Source organism: Ischnura elegans, chromosome 1 (assembly GCF_921293095.1).
Source record: "Ischnura elegans chromosome 1, ioIscEleg1.1, whole genome shotgun sequence".
Classification (NCBI taxonomy): Eukaryota; Metazoa; Arthropoda; class Insecta; order Odonata; family Coenagrionidae; genus Ischnura; species Ischnura elegans.
Window position 1 is genome coordinate 111,081,638 of NC_060246.1, and position 17,403 is coordinate 111,099,040.

The 17,403-nt window shown below is 38.4% G+C and overlaps 1 protein-coding gene across 4 annotated transcripts in view; it reads left to right on the forward strand.

Moving 5' to 3' along the window:
• Positions 1-3,502: 3,502 nt before the first annotated feature.
• The window catches only part of LOC124168020 (zinc finger protein 675-like), a 38,135-nt gene continuing 24,234 nt past the window's right edge, over positions 3,503-17,403 (forward strand). The window contains exon 1 of one of the 4 annotated variants that reach the window (XM_046546115.1): positions 3,503-3,666. In XM_046546115.1, coding sequence (XP_046402071.1) covers positions 3,581-3,666 — 86 coding nt within the window. In that variant the 5' untranslated portion in view covers positions 3,503-3,580. Of the gene's footprint in view, positions 3,667-3,977; positions 4,292-15,209; positions 15,330-17,403 lie in introns of those variants that run through there. The other 3 variants (XM_046546105.1, XM_046546131.1, XM_046546122.1) reach the window with 3 other exon arrangements.

The following is a 17,403-nucleotide window of genomic DNA, read 5'->3' on the forward strand; positions in this document are numbered from 1 at the left end:
TGCCGCCGGTTCCTGCCGTTCTTCATCCCCACGGGTGCCTACTCGATCGCTGAAGGACCTTTTAAGGGCCGAAGATATCTCCCCCCTGTTGTACCCATGCAGGCGGAAGGTCTTTATTAATCTCCTGTGCTAGGTTGTCAGAGTCGGATATGACCCTTGCTCGGTGGAATAGCGTGGACAAAATCGATGTTCTTTGGGATGTAGGATGATGACTAAGTCCATTCAGGTAAAGGTCGGTATGCGTGTTTTTCTGCTAGACGCTGTGTCCCAGATCTTCCTGGCGGTATATCAGGATGTCCAACAAAGGTAGCCGACCATTTTTCTCTACTTCCATCGGTAAAATCATCCATCGGAATTTTCTTTATTGTACTAAAAAGTACTCAGGGTTAAATTAATCTTTGTGATAGTTGACATTAACTGTGTAATGTCATTTTCCCTGATAAACAATTTCCCTTATGCTGGTTATTTCTCATCTACTTGATTGATTTTAGTTTCCTATTTAATCACTGCCGTTATACATGTAAAGGCCTGTTTACACGATACATCAACATGTACAAGTTAACGTCTGTTTGCGTGAATGATTTTTGTGGACCGGAATATGAGTGAATGCATGAACCAAATTAGGACAGGTTCTATTGTATAGTTTTTAATGTTTGGGTTCTATTTTCCGTTCATGCATTCCCACAAGCTGGGTGGTTACTCGGTACATTTTCGTGTTCATCCTCACGTTCACACATTTAGACATTAACTCGTACGGGTTAACGTACCATGTAAACAGGCCTAAATGATTTTCCAATCTTCGTCCAATTTTCTTCATACAAGTATTCTCATGCATAGTGTAATGTAAGATGCCCAGTACCTAGCTGATTTTAGAATTGAGGTACATTTGGTATATGAAACATTGTACAACCCATCTGCAGATGACGATGCAGGCCGTTGCTATCCAGGTTGGAATGACAGAAGTCTGGAACCATATGCTGTGCATTTGGATGCAGCTCAGGAGTTTGACAATCAAAGCAGAGTGGAGGGTGGGCAGGTTCCTAATTAGGGGTCAATCGGATCGTTGGCTGGGAGCTCATGGATGGAGGGCATCAAGCTAAATACCAAATTCAGGATAAAATTTCTTGAGTTTCTAAGGGTACTTGTCTGAGTGAAATTAGGTAGATGCCAAATCTGCAATGATGACCTTTGATTTGTCACTAGTTTAATGAAGGCACGGGTTCACGCCAGTCAACATCAGGTACCTATGTTAAGGTCACCAAGGAAAGCAGCACTAAGGCTGGAGCAAGTTCACATCATTTCATCAACTGAGGCACAATGGCAGTGATTAAATAGGAAACTAAAATCAATCAAGTAGATGAGAAATAACCAGCATAAGGGAAATTGTTTATCAGGGAAAATGACATTACACAGTTAATGTCAACTATCACAAAGATTAATTTAACCCTGAGTACTTTTTAGTACAATAAAGAAAATTAGTAACCTGTATTGAATAAAATTCGATTGGCTAATACCAAGGACAATCAGAGGGAACCTGACATCCCGGCACCCCTGATAAAAATAAACTCCTCCATTAAGGAGAGGTTTACCCTCCATTGAGGGTACAGGAAGGATAGGTGTACCCTTCCTGTACCCTTCAGCAAGGGTACACGAAGGGTATTTTAGAACATCGGTGGGTACGCCCTCTCCCTCCTGGAGGGTACGGGAAGGGTTTGGCCAGCCTCGATGAAGGGTACAGGAAGGATAAGTGTACCCTTCGGCAAGGGTACACGAAGGGTATTTTAGAACATTGGTGGGTACGCCCTCTCCTTCCTGGAGTGTACAGGAAGGGTTTGGCCAGCCTCAATGGAGGGTACAGGAAGGGTAGGATTAATATAAAAACTAAAAATCCATAAATTAACATAAAAATTTAAAAAATCGCTATTAAACTAAATTAAACGAATGGGGATGAGTTGCAACAGTGATTTCTAAAGTTATAGGGCAGAAAAAAAATTAGCCTGCACGTGGTCTTGAACCCAGGACCTACTGATTAGAGGATTATGAACTAGTAATTTAACAACATCGGCTTTCGAGGTTCTTGACAGGGTTAGCTTCTCAACGGAACTTATGCTACAAAATCTTAAGATGAGAATCGCACCCGGGCCTATGTGGAAGAAAGCTGTGACTTTTTTCTACGACACCTATTTCGTTTCAGAAAATAAGATCGGCATTCAAATACTGAACATCACTATAGCAATGTCTCATTGTCAGCCACACAAATAGGTTACATCCTAAAACGTGAATGGAAGAACTTCAAAATGAGCTTTTTTCACACAATTATAGAAACTATTGTATACAGTGGCGTAGTCAGGAATTTCGTTTGGGGAGGGGGGGTCCAAAACCAGGTGGGGAAAGTTTTGAAAAACAGGATAGTAAGTATTGGGAAACAACTTATTCAAACACTTTTCATAATCGAAAAAACTTCAATAGTCAAAGAAATATTTTTTAAATTCATTATTTTTCAATATTTTGATTTCTTTTATGAAGGAAAACGATTGTGTTTTTATACTTCGGGGGGGCGGAGGGTCCGAACCCTCCGGACCCCACCCCTGGCTACGCCACTGAATATGTATAGTATTGTTTTCCTGAAGGAAATTTTAAAGATTAGTTGTGTAGCCCGTCTATCTTTGCTTTCAAAGACTGCTTACGTTCTTGTACGGAACTCAATACTCTTCAGCAGGTGAAAGTAGCTGAGGAGACACTCTCACGATATGTTTTCCTCAGTTATAAATGCTAAGTCCCAAGGAAGGGTAGACTAAGGATTTTTCTCTCCTTCCCTTACCCTTAATGGTGGGTAGAGGAAGGGTACACGGATGGTAAGCGAAGGAGTTCCAAGGAAGGGTACACGAAGGATTTTTCTCCCCTTACCCTTAATGGTGGGTAGAGGAAGGGTACACGGATGGTAAGGGAAGGAGTTCCAAGGAAGGGTACACGAAGGATTTTTCTCTCCTTCCCTTACCCTTAATGGCGGGTAGAGGAAGGGTACACGGATGGTAAGCGAAGGAGTTCCAAGGAAGGGTACACGAAGGATTTTTCTCTCCTTCCCTTACCCTTAATGGTGGGTAGAGGAAGGGTACACGGATGGTAAGGGAAGGAGTTCCAAGGAAGGGTACACGAAGGATTTTTCTCTCCTTCCCTTACCCTTAATGGTGGGTAGGGCGTGGGTCGTTCAAAGGTAACTACCCACCATGAAGGATGCTACCCTTCCTGTACCCACCATGGTGGAGTTTATTTTTATCAGGGACGCTATATCACGCGAACACCTTCCGAGAAATGACACTCAGCCCTGAAGATGGAGTACTACTCGTACCCCGAAATGTCGGCAGCCATGAAGGAGATTACCCGGTGGAGAACTCGAATAGCCTTCACTTTCACTAACAGGTGTCGATACTGACGCCGGAGGGGAGGTTCACAGGCGTATGAGGGGAGGTAGCAGGGGTATCAGGTATCAGTTCCGTTAACTTAGAGGAACGCGAACGTTGTCATATGAGGTCACATGGTCTCCTGCACGCTTATGCCTGCTGTATGATTTTTGTGGAAAATGCCGAAGACAACTTGTGCAGTGGCCGGCTGCAGCAGCCGAAAAGTTGACGCCATGATGCATAGGTTTCCAATGACGGTGGAAAGGTAATAAGTAATTATTGATTAAATCTTATTATTTATTATAGTGAAAATGGTAGTGATGCAAATATCGGCGAAGATGGTTTGTAATATCGCAGATGAAACCCGAAGCACGATTGTTTATTTACTTATTTACTAAAGGGTTTGATGTATTAGGTCGACAATATTTTCTCATTATATTTTCATTTCGCCGCGGCATGATATTAATATTCGATGGTGTCATGACATGTCGATAAACATAGAGTTTGTAGGGTATTTATGTCGATAAATCTTATAAGAAGGCGAAGGGAACGGAACAAGTGAGGCTTATGATGCGTACTGATGCGTACAATCCGTACCGTGCAGCGGACCAAAACAATCGGAAAGGAAATATTCTTTGGACAGAAAGGTAGAAATAGAAACCATCGCAGAACAGTGTGATGAAACATTCGTTGGAAATTGCAGTGGCTATGCGAAAATATGTCTTAAGCTGTTATTCGTAAAAGAAAGTGTTGCGATAACCTTATGCTCGTCTAATTTGTCGATCATCGAAGAAAGTGAAAATGCCCCAAATTCACATTCGCCCGTGCATGGTGCTTGGCTGTATTCCAGATGACATTAAAAGACACAGGTTCCCTCGGACCGCAGAAATGTAAGTGGATGAGGATTCTATTGTAATCTTATTTTGTGCGTTTTTGAATCAGTTTCTCATTAACGTAACTATAGTATATATGGACACTTGATAATGCTGCGGTATGTTCAGTTTTGGTCACGTTGAGGTAATAAATACTTTTTATCGTAACCCTCATAGTAATTTCCATTCTTGAACGTCAGTGCATGCATTCATTGGTGACAGAATTTGTGGTTATAAAAAAATCCTGTTTGTCATTTTGTCTCAAGAGTTTTGGATATTATAGCTGTTCTGATCTCACGTACCTACATAGCAACGAACCTCTCAGAGACGTCTCACTATGGTCTCGAATGACTCGAATATCACGTATGTCTCGGAGATGTAATCGTGAGACGTTCAGGAATTAAAAAAAAAACGTATTTAAACGCCATCAATGCCTTCCATATATATTTTTCGGTTCAAATCTGCAGTTTTGATTATTAAAATCACTACATTTAATATGGGATTCTTATTTTCAAAAGGTGATCCATCGCAAAATTTGTCGCTAAAAATGATTGAGAAAAGTAGGCCATAACTGTATAATTTAAATTTAATTATTTTTTTTCCTAAATTTAAAGCATACCATAGTACAAAGTCTAATGAGACATCTCAGAGACTTATGTGAGACGTCTCAAGAGATGTCTCATAGACCATTTTTTTGGACATAGTGACATCTCAGAGAAGTCTCAGAGATGTCTCTGAAGCTCTCAGAATGTCTCTGAGACGTAACATGTGATATTTGAGACGTCTCAGAGACGTAACCGAGACGTATCTCTGCTATGTGGGTAGGCTCTATGAAGGTAACAGCCAATTACATCAAGCAGGAATTAAATGCTAATGTACTCGAACCCCACTATATGTGTCGCTCCCGCAGATCGGTCCATACTATTATGTAGCCTGTCAGTCAAATAACTTAAGCAAGGTGGGGTAAGTGCGACCCCTAAATAGTATTCAACAATTTTAGCTAGCTTAGGAAAATTTTCTAGGCTTGCTAAAAACATGAGATTCAATGTATAATATATAAGTGAATCACTGAAAAAGATAATTAGAATAAAAATCCTCTCTGTAAAGTGGTAATTTTTTTTTTTACAATCTTGTCAAGGGATCGCACATACCCCTTACATGGGGAAAATGCGTCCCATGGCTGATGTGCAATATATTTCCACATTACGCGGCACATGGGGTAAGTGCGATTTGCCCAGAAATTTAGCTGTACATTGCTTTTTAAAGTACAAAAGTATTTTTAACCATTCATGAGAAATCAAGTTTTATCTTAGGTAATGTAAGTAGATTTTTTGCATTTTTTTGGTTAATTATGACACAATATGGGATTGTTGTTAAATGTGTTTTTTTAATGATATTAACAGTATTCTACTGATACACATTAAATCAAAAGTGTATTAAAAATAGCTAGTGTGCTGAAAAGCTGAAGAAATAAAAATAGTATAAATCTTGCATATGACAGCAAATCTGAATACAAACTATATTGTAATGAACAAAGAATTGCTTCTCTAATGTAACTTACATTATTGATTTAAAAAAGCAAAATGAAAAAAAGTCATTTTCTTCAACCAATTTAACATTGAATATTTATTTGTTTATTTTAAGTTGTACTCCGAGAAAGATAGGCAAAAGGTTAACTTTCCTCAATGGCCGACAGAGGGCTTGGGTAATATTTTCACAATGTCTTCCCTAGGTATTTCGCTGGAATCCTCATTCTGTGGATAGGTAAAACTTATTTCAGTACCAAAACATGTCCTCAGCAAGCTAACCATGGGATCACCTGATTCATTACTCTCCAGAATTTTCCCTACATAGTGAACAACTGACTTTTTGCTGCTGAATCTAGCCAGAATCCAATCTCCACTTAGAATGTTAGTCACAAAATTTGTTGAGCTTTTTTGACTCACACTGTCTGGTTTCAGGCATTAATACCATGTCATCTACATCCTCCTCATCAGAAAATATGATATCCAATGCCCTATCATAATCAATCAACAAACTTAAGCTATCTTTATCAAATAAACCTTCAAAATAAAAGTTGATGTGAGGACTCTGATTAAAAGACCTAGTTTTGCAACATTTATACAAGAAAGTTTAACACAAGAACTGTTAGAAACTAAAAATTTAATCCATACTACAACCTCGTAGCCTGGGGCAAGTGCAACAGGGGATCGCACTTACCCCAGGCAAACGGGGTCGCACTTTCCCTGGAAGGTAGGAATGAATGGTTATGACAGTGAAAGTGCGACCCCCCATCTAAATTAAATATAATGACCCGAATTCCAAAATTTAAAGTAAAGCAAGGAAAACCAATCCATAAAGAAGAGAAAACATGATATAGTTCTTACCTAACACCTCCGATTCGTTGATTCTGAGGGAGCTGCAGAATAGCCTCTCCTCACAACCAACTGAGACTACGAGATGAACCGACAGGTTAATTTCCTAAGCAAGTGGAACAAAAACTTAAGGGATAAGTATTAAAAAGCGGTTGGCTCTGGTTCCATTACAATGTATGGAGTATGTTGCACTACCACCCCCTGCTTCGAGAACGGAAATAAGATCTTCCTTAAGGGAGGTCGCACTTACCCCGCTGTCGCACTTACCCCACCTCACCTTAATTAATTATTACACCCAAAGCAGAGGTGCCCAATTTCTTGATCTTGATCTTTTAATGGATTGGTCACCAAAACGATGTACATGTGGGACTGGAAAGTGCAGATAAGGTGGGGGAGAGCACCCAATGAACCACTAACATTCCTTAGCTCAAATGTAGGCAAGCTGAGAGATATGTGGTGCCTACACTTAATGGAAGCGGAAGTATCTGGGTAGTGTCTTACATTTATCCCCCCAAAAGAGAGTTTCAGTCTCATTCTTTCAACTTATAGACATGATCAATATTTAAGAAAATTTCTCATGCAACTACAACAACATAGTGATTAGGTAATGAAGGTAACTGGGTACAGAATAGTGTTAGATAGTGTTATCTCCAGTTACATCCATGTACAGAACATCCTCTTTTCTATCCAATTCAATACTCCCTGCTTCTGCTCTTCTAGTCAAGCGTAGAAAACAGTAATATTAGTATTTTATGAAAAGAATATACTTAATCACTCAATAATTAGACCCTCTTCTTTCATAAACTATATAGTTACATTCATAATATCACACCCAATCACACCTCTTCCTCAGTGAATTCAACAATTAGCTCATTTTAGTGTTTATAATTAATTTTGTATCATGAATTTACGAGAGAGGTGTAAAATTAAAGGGCATGGAATGAATCATGTGGTCAGATTCCTATGTATAAGAATACCAAAGGGATCACTCCTACTATATCTTCAGGTCAATAGCCCACCCTGGAGGTAAAATACCCCCAGTGTACCTTTTTTGTTAAATTGAGAAATTTATGTTTTTTTATTACTCTTAAATTAAACTATGTAAATTGCTTGAAAATGCAAGTGTTAATATCTTGCTACTTTAAGCTAAATTTTTTACGTTGAAAGTACTTAATAACAAAATAAGCATTACAGTGCTGTTTCTTATTAAAATGCAAAATTCCTCTTCCTGAAAGATTTATTGACTTCATTTTCCATGTGAGAAATATAGCTAATATAAAAGTAAGGCCAAAATTTTATTCTTTGCTTTCCTTTCTCTTAATTGCTATTTAGTGCCTCAAATAGAGATATTTTATTTCATAAGGGTAATTGATACAACTAAAGTGGGTCGATATCAATTTGTTGCTTGTATGGCAAACCCAAAATGTATGAATAAGTTCAGATTATTTTAGGAAAAAATCTTAAGCATCTTTTTTACTGGGAAGAATAAAACAATGTGTTCTGTATCTCAAATTTACCACACAGGTATGTCCTCTTACCAGTTACCGTAATTAATCGTAAGGGATTATAAGGGTGCAGGTGGGTGGTGACCAACTGACCAGCCAGCTGGTCCCAGCAACCTATAAAAACTGATGGAAGGAGATGAAAGACAGAAAATTATTCTTGCCAATAACTATCCATTTCCCCAACTACCTGAAATTTGTCTATGTTAACCCTATCCACAAAAAAGGTCCTCATGCTGACCCTTAAAATTACTGGCCAATATCAGTTTTTCCTAGTCTTTCCAAAATTTTTGAAAAAAATTTCTCAATTGTCTCACAAACTTTCTTAAGTAATTCCAGCTTTTAGACCAAGCCCAGCATGGCTTCCTAGTGGGGTCATTCCACGTCAAATCACCCAGAAATTTTCAAAATGACACCCACCGCCTCGGATTTTAATGAAATTTTTGTCACTAGCTACTATCACCTATCTAATGACCCATGTAAAATATTTCCTCTCTTACTCTCATAGTTTGCAAGATATGAGGAGTCAAAGTTTGATATGTTTGCTCAGAAGTGGCGCTAGTGGGAGTCAAATTCCAGAGTGCAGGGCACAGCGTAAAAATTCATAACTCAGAAACCACATAATATATTTGAATGAAATTTTGACCCTTTGTCTATCCAAGTGCATAGCTTCCATAGTAATGTCTTTTATTCCCCTTGCATTGTTATGTTAGCCAAAATGATGTCAACAGTTGTTAATTAACCGATTTTTTTAGCTCAAAAACATTACTTCATATTTTCAGAATTATCACCAAAAGGCAGAGCAGTTAACCCATCCAATTTTTTTTTAAATTGAAGGTTAATATGTGCTCCAATATACTGTGAAATAAAAATGGTGGTGTTTTGACTGCCACCATGAGTATTTCAGGTTTTACTTTTTTTTCTGCCCCCATGAGAGGGATTTTGGACACGTACTGTAGGACAATAAGTGTATCCATACCTTCATGAGGATATATTTGAAATATTGGTCAGTAAATCTAAGACCAAACATGTAGTCTAGTGAATGTGGCTCTTGTTCATACAATTTTTTTAATAACAATACTTGGCTTGTGGCAGCTGAGGGGAAAAGTCCAAATGGCTCAGAAATGTGAAATGATGCTTTTTCCTGGAATTTACCCATTTTTTCAAGCGTTTAGCATAGGGACAAATTGGTATCAACATACATTAGACTCTTACTGTGCATTAAGAGGATAAATGGAAATACTAATTTAAATAAAATTATTTAAATAATACACTTCAATGTGTTTAAGGCATCTCCCGAACATCTCTGGAGGCTCTCTCGGGCAACTAAACGCTTTACAATACCACCAATTCCATCACATGGGGATTTTACATGGCTTGTAGCAAAGAATGTCCATGATGCCCTTAAAGAGAAATCCTGGTAATGTTTGCAAAGATTGAGAAATTTTTTGCAGTTCTTGTACCGTCCTGCACAACCATCACTAAAGTAACTCAATTTTTTGACTAACGTAAAATTTTCCTTCATAAAGCAAAATATTATTCTTTGGGTTTCATAAACAAAAGCTACATCATGCTCCAAATCATCTGACAAGATGCATAAACTGGAAATAATAAGCTGTTTAGTCAGGTGATCTCGAGTATAAATCACAACAGGGTGTACCGTACAAGTATCCCTTGTCCAGTGATACCCTTGTGCCTCATCTTTGATAACATGTGAGTAGTTCTCATTGAAGTCAAGGAGAACAACTGCATCATGGGGTCCAAGATTTTCTTTCATTTGCTTAAGGTAGTTTGCCTGTACCATCGTAATAAATGAATGGGGCACCAGTTTTTCCACTCTTTCAATTAAAGTTAATCGGTACTCATCAAATGTCGCAGTGAAGTTCACCAGTTGAGATCTGTCACGGGAAACCCACTGACTGTATGAAACTTCATCTCCGGGGTCACATTCTTCGAGCTTTTTCAGCAGTAAGCTTTTCAACTTTTCACGTGAAGGACACTGAGAGCAATGTCGCAGTATACAGTCCCTATTTTTTCTAGAGCACACTAAATAACCAATTAGGTCCTGGCTTGTTTCCTCTATATTACAGGCATTAAGCCGTAAGTTGACATTTTAATGAATTGTGCAAACACACACTGAATGCGTTCCAGGAGAACCTGCTACCACAAACCATTTTGGACCTAGGTTGCAGAAGTTAGAAAAGCCAATTTTAATTCTGGGGAAGTCAAATTTAAAAGTGGAATACAATTCCTTCAAGTTAGCAAGTAATAATCTCTTCTGAACATGTACATTTTTGGAGATACTAATGGAATCTTTCTTTCCAGGTATCATTCTGGAGTACTCTTGACTTTTATAGAAAGTCCTAACTAATTGTAATGTTTTATATTTGCCTTCCCTTTTCTCAATTCAGGTGCAGCCAATTTTCCATTGTCTCTGAAAAGTTCTCTTGCTTGGCGGGCAGTGTACTCACTCACATGAAACTCTTCCATTACTTTCTTCCTGCTCCATGAAGTTGGTACCAATGATAACAGATGTACCTTTCCTTGATGAGTGCTTGATGTGTCAACTTTTTGTTTGATTAAGTCTATGAGCACATCCATATCATGAACTTTCTGAAGTAGTTCTTTTGGCAGTTTTGGGTCATCCTTTTCTGGAGATAATTCTTTATCAAGAACTCTTTTAACTTTCCTTTTAAAATTACTGCATGCTGACTCTACTTTCCTTTTAGCGTAGGTTGACCTTCTGTGAGATGATATGCCATGAAATTTTAAAGGTGACTCCTCTCTATCTTGCAGCGTTCTGTTAAGTAGCTCAGTTGATTTTTCTTGGGATACTGTTGTTTCAAAATTCAAAATACTATCATTGCTGTCACTATCTACTTCTTCAACATCGGAAAGCTCATTTCCAAACCTGGAGTGTTTCTGTACTTCCTCCATACATGGCTGGCATATTTTCATTCCTGGCACTAATTTCCGAAGAATTGGGATTTTACAGGCCTTTTCTGCAAATTCAAGACTTACATTTCTCAGTGATTTTGATATTTTCTTCTTGTTGCTGTTAAAAGGATCAAGACAATATATTTGGTAGGTTTCATACTTTTTCAAATAGTATATTCTGTGATGTTCGCAGACATTGGATAGGACTTCCCCAGGTACACCACTTCTGAGAGATAACAGCTGTTTTTCAAGTATACTAATGATCTCAATTTTGTTCAGTTGCACCACTGGTGCGTAGGTTTTTTGAGGCAATCAGATGCAGTTACTTTTCGATGCTGCACAGTTAAAAAATTTGCTCATTTTGAAGCATAGTGGAGACACCAACCTTTTTTAATGTTGAAGTTCACAATGAGCAGCTTCGCCTAACTCATTGCACACACAATTAATGTACAGGTAAAAATACACGGATCGTAGACACAGAATAAACTTGGACACCCATGGAGCATCTTCACACAAGAAGATTTGGCAGAAGACTAAAAGTGGTACCCTAGAATCTATTTTGATTTATCATGCCCTCACTGTGATACATTGTAACATTTTATTCTTCCTAATGTAGAGGTTGCACTTAATTCTCTTATTCCTTGGGGAGATGGAATAACACTGAAAAGTGATGCTGAATAGGTGGGATTGTATTACCTTCTCAAGTTTGTCATGCAATACAATCATATGTGAGGCAGGGGAGAAAACAATTTGGCACATATTGTCAGCATTATCTCTCCCAGTGAAATAGAAATTTAATACTCCAGTTGCCATCAAGGAATGTGGATATTGATGACAACCTGCTGCATATCTATAAGTAATACAATTGCTCTGCCAGCTCTTCCATCATCAAGGGTTTGGAAGACCATACTTCTTCTGTGAAAGTGAGGCTAACTTTGTACAACTCCAGTTCAGTGGGACTCATTTAATCACTTTTTCACAGATCTTAACAAACTTGAACATTGCATGTGCTTATGATGACCACTGGTTTTTTGGATTAGTGATTTCTAAACACGAGGAAGAACATGATGTGAAAGTGAAATTTATGCACCCATATGGAAAATCCCCATGTGATGGAATTGGTGGTATTGTAAAGCGTTTAGTTGCCCGAGAGAGCCTCCAGAGATGTTCGGGAGATGCCTTAAACACATTGAAGTGTATTATTTAAATAATTTTATTTAAATTAGTATTTCCATTTATCCTCTTAATGCACAGTAAGAGTCTAATGTATGTTGATACCAATTTGTCCCTATGCTAAACACTTGAAAAAATGGGTAAATTCCAGGAAAAAGCATCATTTCACATTTCTGAGCCATTTGGACTCTTTTCCCCTCAGCTGCCACAAGCCAAGTATTGTTATTAAAAAAATTGTATGAACAAGAGCCACATTCACTAGACTACATGTTTGGTCTTAGATTTACTGACCAATATTTCAAATATATCCTCATGAAGGTATGGATACACTTATTGTCTTACAGTACGTGTCCAAAATCCCTCTCACGGGGGCAGAAAAAAAAGTAAAACCTGAAATACTCATAGTGGCAGTCAAAACACCACCATTTTTATTTCACAGTATATTGGAACACATATTAACCTTCAATTTAAAAAAAAATTGGATGAGTTAACTGCTCTGCCTTTTGGTGATAATTCTGAAAATATGAAGTAATGTTATTGAGCTAAAAAAATCGGTTAATTAACAACTGTTGACATCATTTTGGCTAACATAACAATGCAAGGGGAATAAAAGACATTACTATGGAAGCTATGCACTTGGATAGACAAGGGGTCAAAATTTCATTCAAATATATTATGTGGTTTCTGAGTTATGAATTTTTACGCTGTGCCCTGCACTCTGGAATTTGACTCCCACTAGCGCCACTTCTGCAGCTCGATTCTGTAAATGTGATATGGCCGTCACAAGCGGATTTCGTCAATGTATTCACGGCTTTGACGCTGGAGCGATTCTGAAACTTTTTAGTGACGTCACTCTCACAGCCGCGTCCGTGAAAGTATTCACGCCCAAGAGGGCCCGTGGTAGCTTCGTTGCGGCAATGCGCTCTAATTTTTCATTATGAATTTACGCTGTGATTGATAATTAATAGCACATTATTCATTAATTACGATGGTGGCTATTTCATATTGTCACTTCCCATAAGTAATATGTATTAAAAACAAATAAAAGAAATGCGTAAAGTTAAATTTACATTCGCGTCCTATTTAAATTGATTGGCCTTCATTGCGATTGAAGTTGGTGGGAAGTTAAACCTTGCGCTGAGGGTTTGACAATTATCTTATATTTGTGCATCTTCTAGAATGTACAAGTAAAATACTCACAACTTAATGTTCATAATAATTTGGAGTAGAACCAATGGTAAAAGTATTGTGCGGTACTGAATGTTAACAGATTTATTTAATATTTGTTTCGTAAGTTCAAGCCTTCGATTTGTTTTTATTAACGAGAATGGAGGCTCTTTACATACCTCCGCTACTTTTGCATGAGCATCAATGTCGACGGAGGCAATAGATGCACATACTTCGGCGGCAGATACGCGATATCAACAATCCCTGCGAGACGTGAGATTGGCGATGGATCACTGAGTTCACACCACGATTAATTCGTAGACGTTTAGATGGCTTGCCGGGGCATACTTTAGTACGTTAAGATAAACATTGATCATCTATTCCATCTCTTCCATGCATTATTGCTGCCGTTCAGTAACACGACCAACATGATTCGTTTTTCTGTTGACACAATAGAAATACTAAGACATGTAAACATCTCGCCCTCTAGCAGAAACTGTTAATAATCTACTCGTATTCGCGCCATAAACATTTTCATCAGTATAAATCGTGAATAGTGGCATGTGCTTGCACAATCAGACACATATATGTATACGCACCACAGCGCATTTAAAATTATATACTGAAATGATGAGAGCTCAAACGCATACGAGAATGAACCATTATTAAATAATAAAATAACACTTGTTATCATTCCGCGTAAGCATTAGCTCCATACTATGAGGAAATAAGAGCTAATTGTGCAATTACGAGCCCGCTACGTGATAACTGACTTCGATACGCAGCACTTGACAACATATAAAAGAGGTAATATACAGTTTATAGCTACAAACTAATTAAGCAACCGTAACTTATCATTAATAGGTACTTTTAAAAGAAAAGACCTCACACAAAATTGAGTAAAGAAGTATTATTTACTTTGGGAGTGAATATTCCACGGCATTGTATATGTTTCTCTATGGTAACTGAAGTTGCAGTTGGCCGCTGAAGTAAGTTTGTATCGGAGATTCTGATTCGTTCCTCGCGTCCGCACAGCTACCAACATAAGAAACTTAAGTGATCGTTCGCAATCCGTCAAACATCTCACGACACAGGCTTACAGGATCGCTTGAACGTCTTTCACGGTGAGAGGCGTGAGAACTCCGCTGTGGTTCGAACCACGCGAAGCACAGGTATGACATTTACAGAATCGAGCTGCTGAGCAAACATCTCAAACTTTGACTCCTCATATCTTGCAAACTATGAGAGTGAGAGAGGAAATATTTTACATGGGTCATTAGATAGGTGATAGTAGCTAGTGATAAAAATTTCATTAAAATCCGAGTCGGTGGGTGCCATGCCTGGGTGAACTGACATGGAATGACCCAGTGGGGAAATCCACCACCACTGCCACATTTCCGCTACTTGGCCATATCCATAAGGCCCTTGATAGTAGAAATGGTACACTAGGCATCTTCTATGATATTAGTAAGGCCTTCGATAGTATCAATCATAAGATACTATTCTCCAAACTCTCTAGGCTAGGGATTAATGGCAATGCTCTGCTTTGAAGAAAATCTTTCCTCTCCAACCGGCAGCAGCAAGTAAAATATTGCTACCAATGAGACACTGGCTCTAACAAAAATATATCTAAACCATTTCAAGTATGCCAAAGTGTCCCCCTAGGCTCAATACTTGGACTCCTGCTTTTTATAACTTAATAAATGACCTCCCACATTCAATTTCAGTTGGTAAGGTACTTCTCTATGCTGATGATACCTCCTGTCTTTTACAGTAAAAAAATTCAGCTGAACTTGGGGTTATTTCCCGAACCTCAATCTCAGATATGAACAATCGGTGCCAAACAAATGAACTCACCATAAACTCCCATAAATCTCTTCACCTGCAGTTCCACCACAAAAGGTACCCACCCACGTCCAGCTTCTTACTTTGTTTAAATGATAGCATCCGCATCAGATCTCATTCTGTCAAGTTTCTTGGTTTAGTAATCAATGAAAACCTGGACTGGTCAGACCACATACAGAGCACCATGAAAAAAATCACTCTTGGAATCTTCCTAATTAGAAAACTAGCCCCAATTGTCACTCTGGACACCCTGAGACTCCTATTTCACTCAAAAATCCAATCTCACATCTCAAACAGCACTTTATTCTGGGGAAAGGACAACCTTTCTCAAAAGATGTTTTCCCTTCAAAAACAGGCCATTAAGGCAATTCTTTGCAACCCTCTTTGTACCCCTGGCAGACCTTTATTCAAGAACCATACCATCCTCACACTTCCCACCCTTTTTATACTTTATTGTTCCTTATTTTTCAAGCAAAACCCCCACATATTCTCCTCTCACCATGATGTGCACCCTGACCACACACAAAATAGTACTGACATCCACCTATCCCAAGCCTCTACTTCCCTTTCTCTACACAGTCCTCATCATTCAGCCTCAATAATCTATAAAAAATTACCATCTGATATTAAATTACTCACCTCTCTGCCACTGTTCAAAAACCGTGTAAAGAATTTACTCCTTCAAAAAGCATATTATTGTTTTTCTGAATTCATGGTATCTAAGTGTGACTGTGGTCATACTTGAACTTATTGTACATACAGTAAAACCCCTTATTTACACTTTTCTAGGGACCCAAGAAAAAAAGTGTAAATTGCGGGAAAATGCAAATAGTGGGAAATAGAGAATTTTCACTTTTATTCACATACTGGCTTTGGAAATGTTAATTTTTTAATTGTTCACTAAGCATTATTCCATAAAATTGCTTCCCTCTGAAGCACAGCTGGCAACAAAAATTTAAAAATCCTGTTTTGTCTGCATTAAAAACATCTCTTGGGCTGTAACCTTCCAGAAGTCTAATATATTCAGATTCTTTCCACTGAGTGGCTGTCTCTATGTTAACATCTTTGCTTTCACCACTCACCATCTTGTATACAAGACTGTACCTATTTTTGAATCTATCCAACCAACCATTATGGATACCGTGGAATCTTCGATTCCCAATCTTCTGGGGAAATACTTTTTCTCAAGGGCCTTTGGGCCTGTTTACACGATACATTAATGTCTGCTTGCATGAATAATTTTTGTGGACCGGAACGGGACAGGAAATGTACGAATGTAGGCAGGGGCAGATCCAGGATTTTTCTTTCTGGGAGGGGCACAGAGGGCCTGACAGGCAAAATATCTTGTCTTAATTGAGATTAAAAACAAGATGTAACAATGACTTTACTAAATTCTCTTTATTTTTGTATCAAAGTTATTCTTATTGAATTAAATGATTGAGCCTCCTTGAGTAATACACAAAATAAAGCGAACGTAATGATGACCATCAGGGACGGATCCAGGATTTCTTTCTAGGGGGCACAAGCATGGCCATATCCAGGATTTTGTTCTAAAGGGGGGCACAATGATACCACATTATACAAAACGAATGCAATGATAACTGGACCGTATTAAAAATCTTGCATATTTTTTAAGTGTCTGGGGGGGCACATGCCCCCCCATAGATCCTCCTGTGATAACCGTATTCAAATTTTGTCTATTTTTTAAGCATCTGGGTGGGGCACATCCCCCGCCCCTAAATCCAACTATGAATGCATGAACCAAATTTGAACAGGTTCTATTTTCTGTTCATGCATACGCACAAGTTGGGTGAATACACGGTGCATTTTCGTGTTCATAATTTAGACATTAACTTGTACGGGTTAATGCACTATGTAAACAGGCCTTTATATGACACCATTTGCAGGAACATTTGATGATCTTACACCTAAAAACTACTCTTTTAGCAATCGTTCTATTTCTTCTTACCTGGAATTCTTCACATATATTCTCTTTTTTGATAAATGTCCGCACTGGTTTGCATATTTTACAATGGCATCGCGATTTTTCACTACGGTATTGAATGTTGAGACTGGGAATCCGATCGGATTGCCAGTCCCAACATTCGAGTTGCTTCGCCAGCATTTGAAT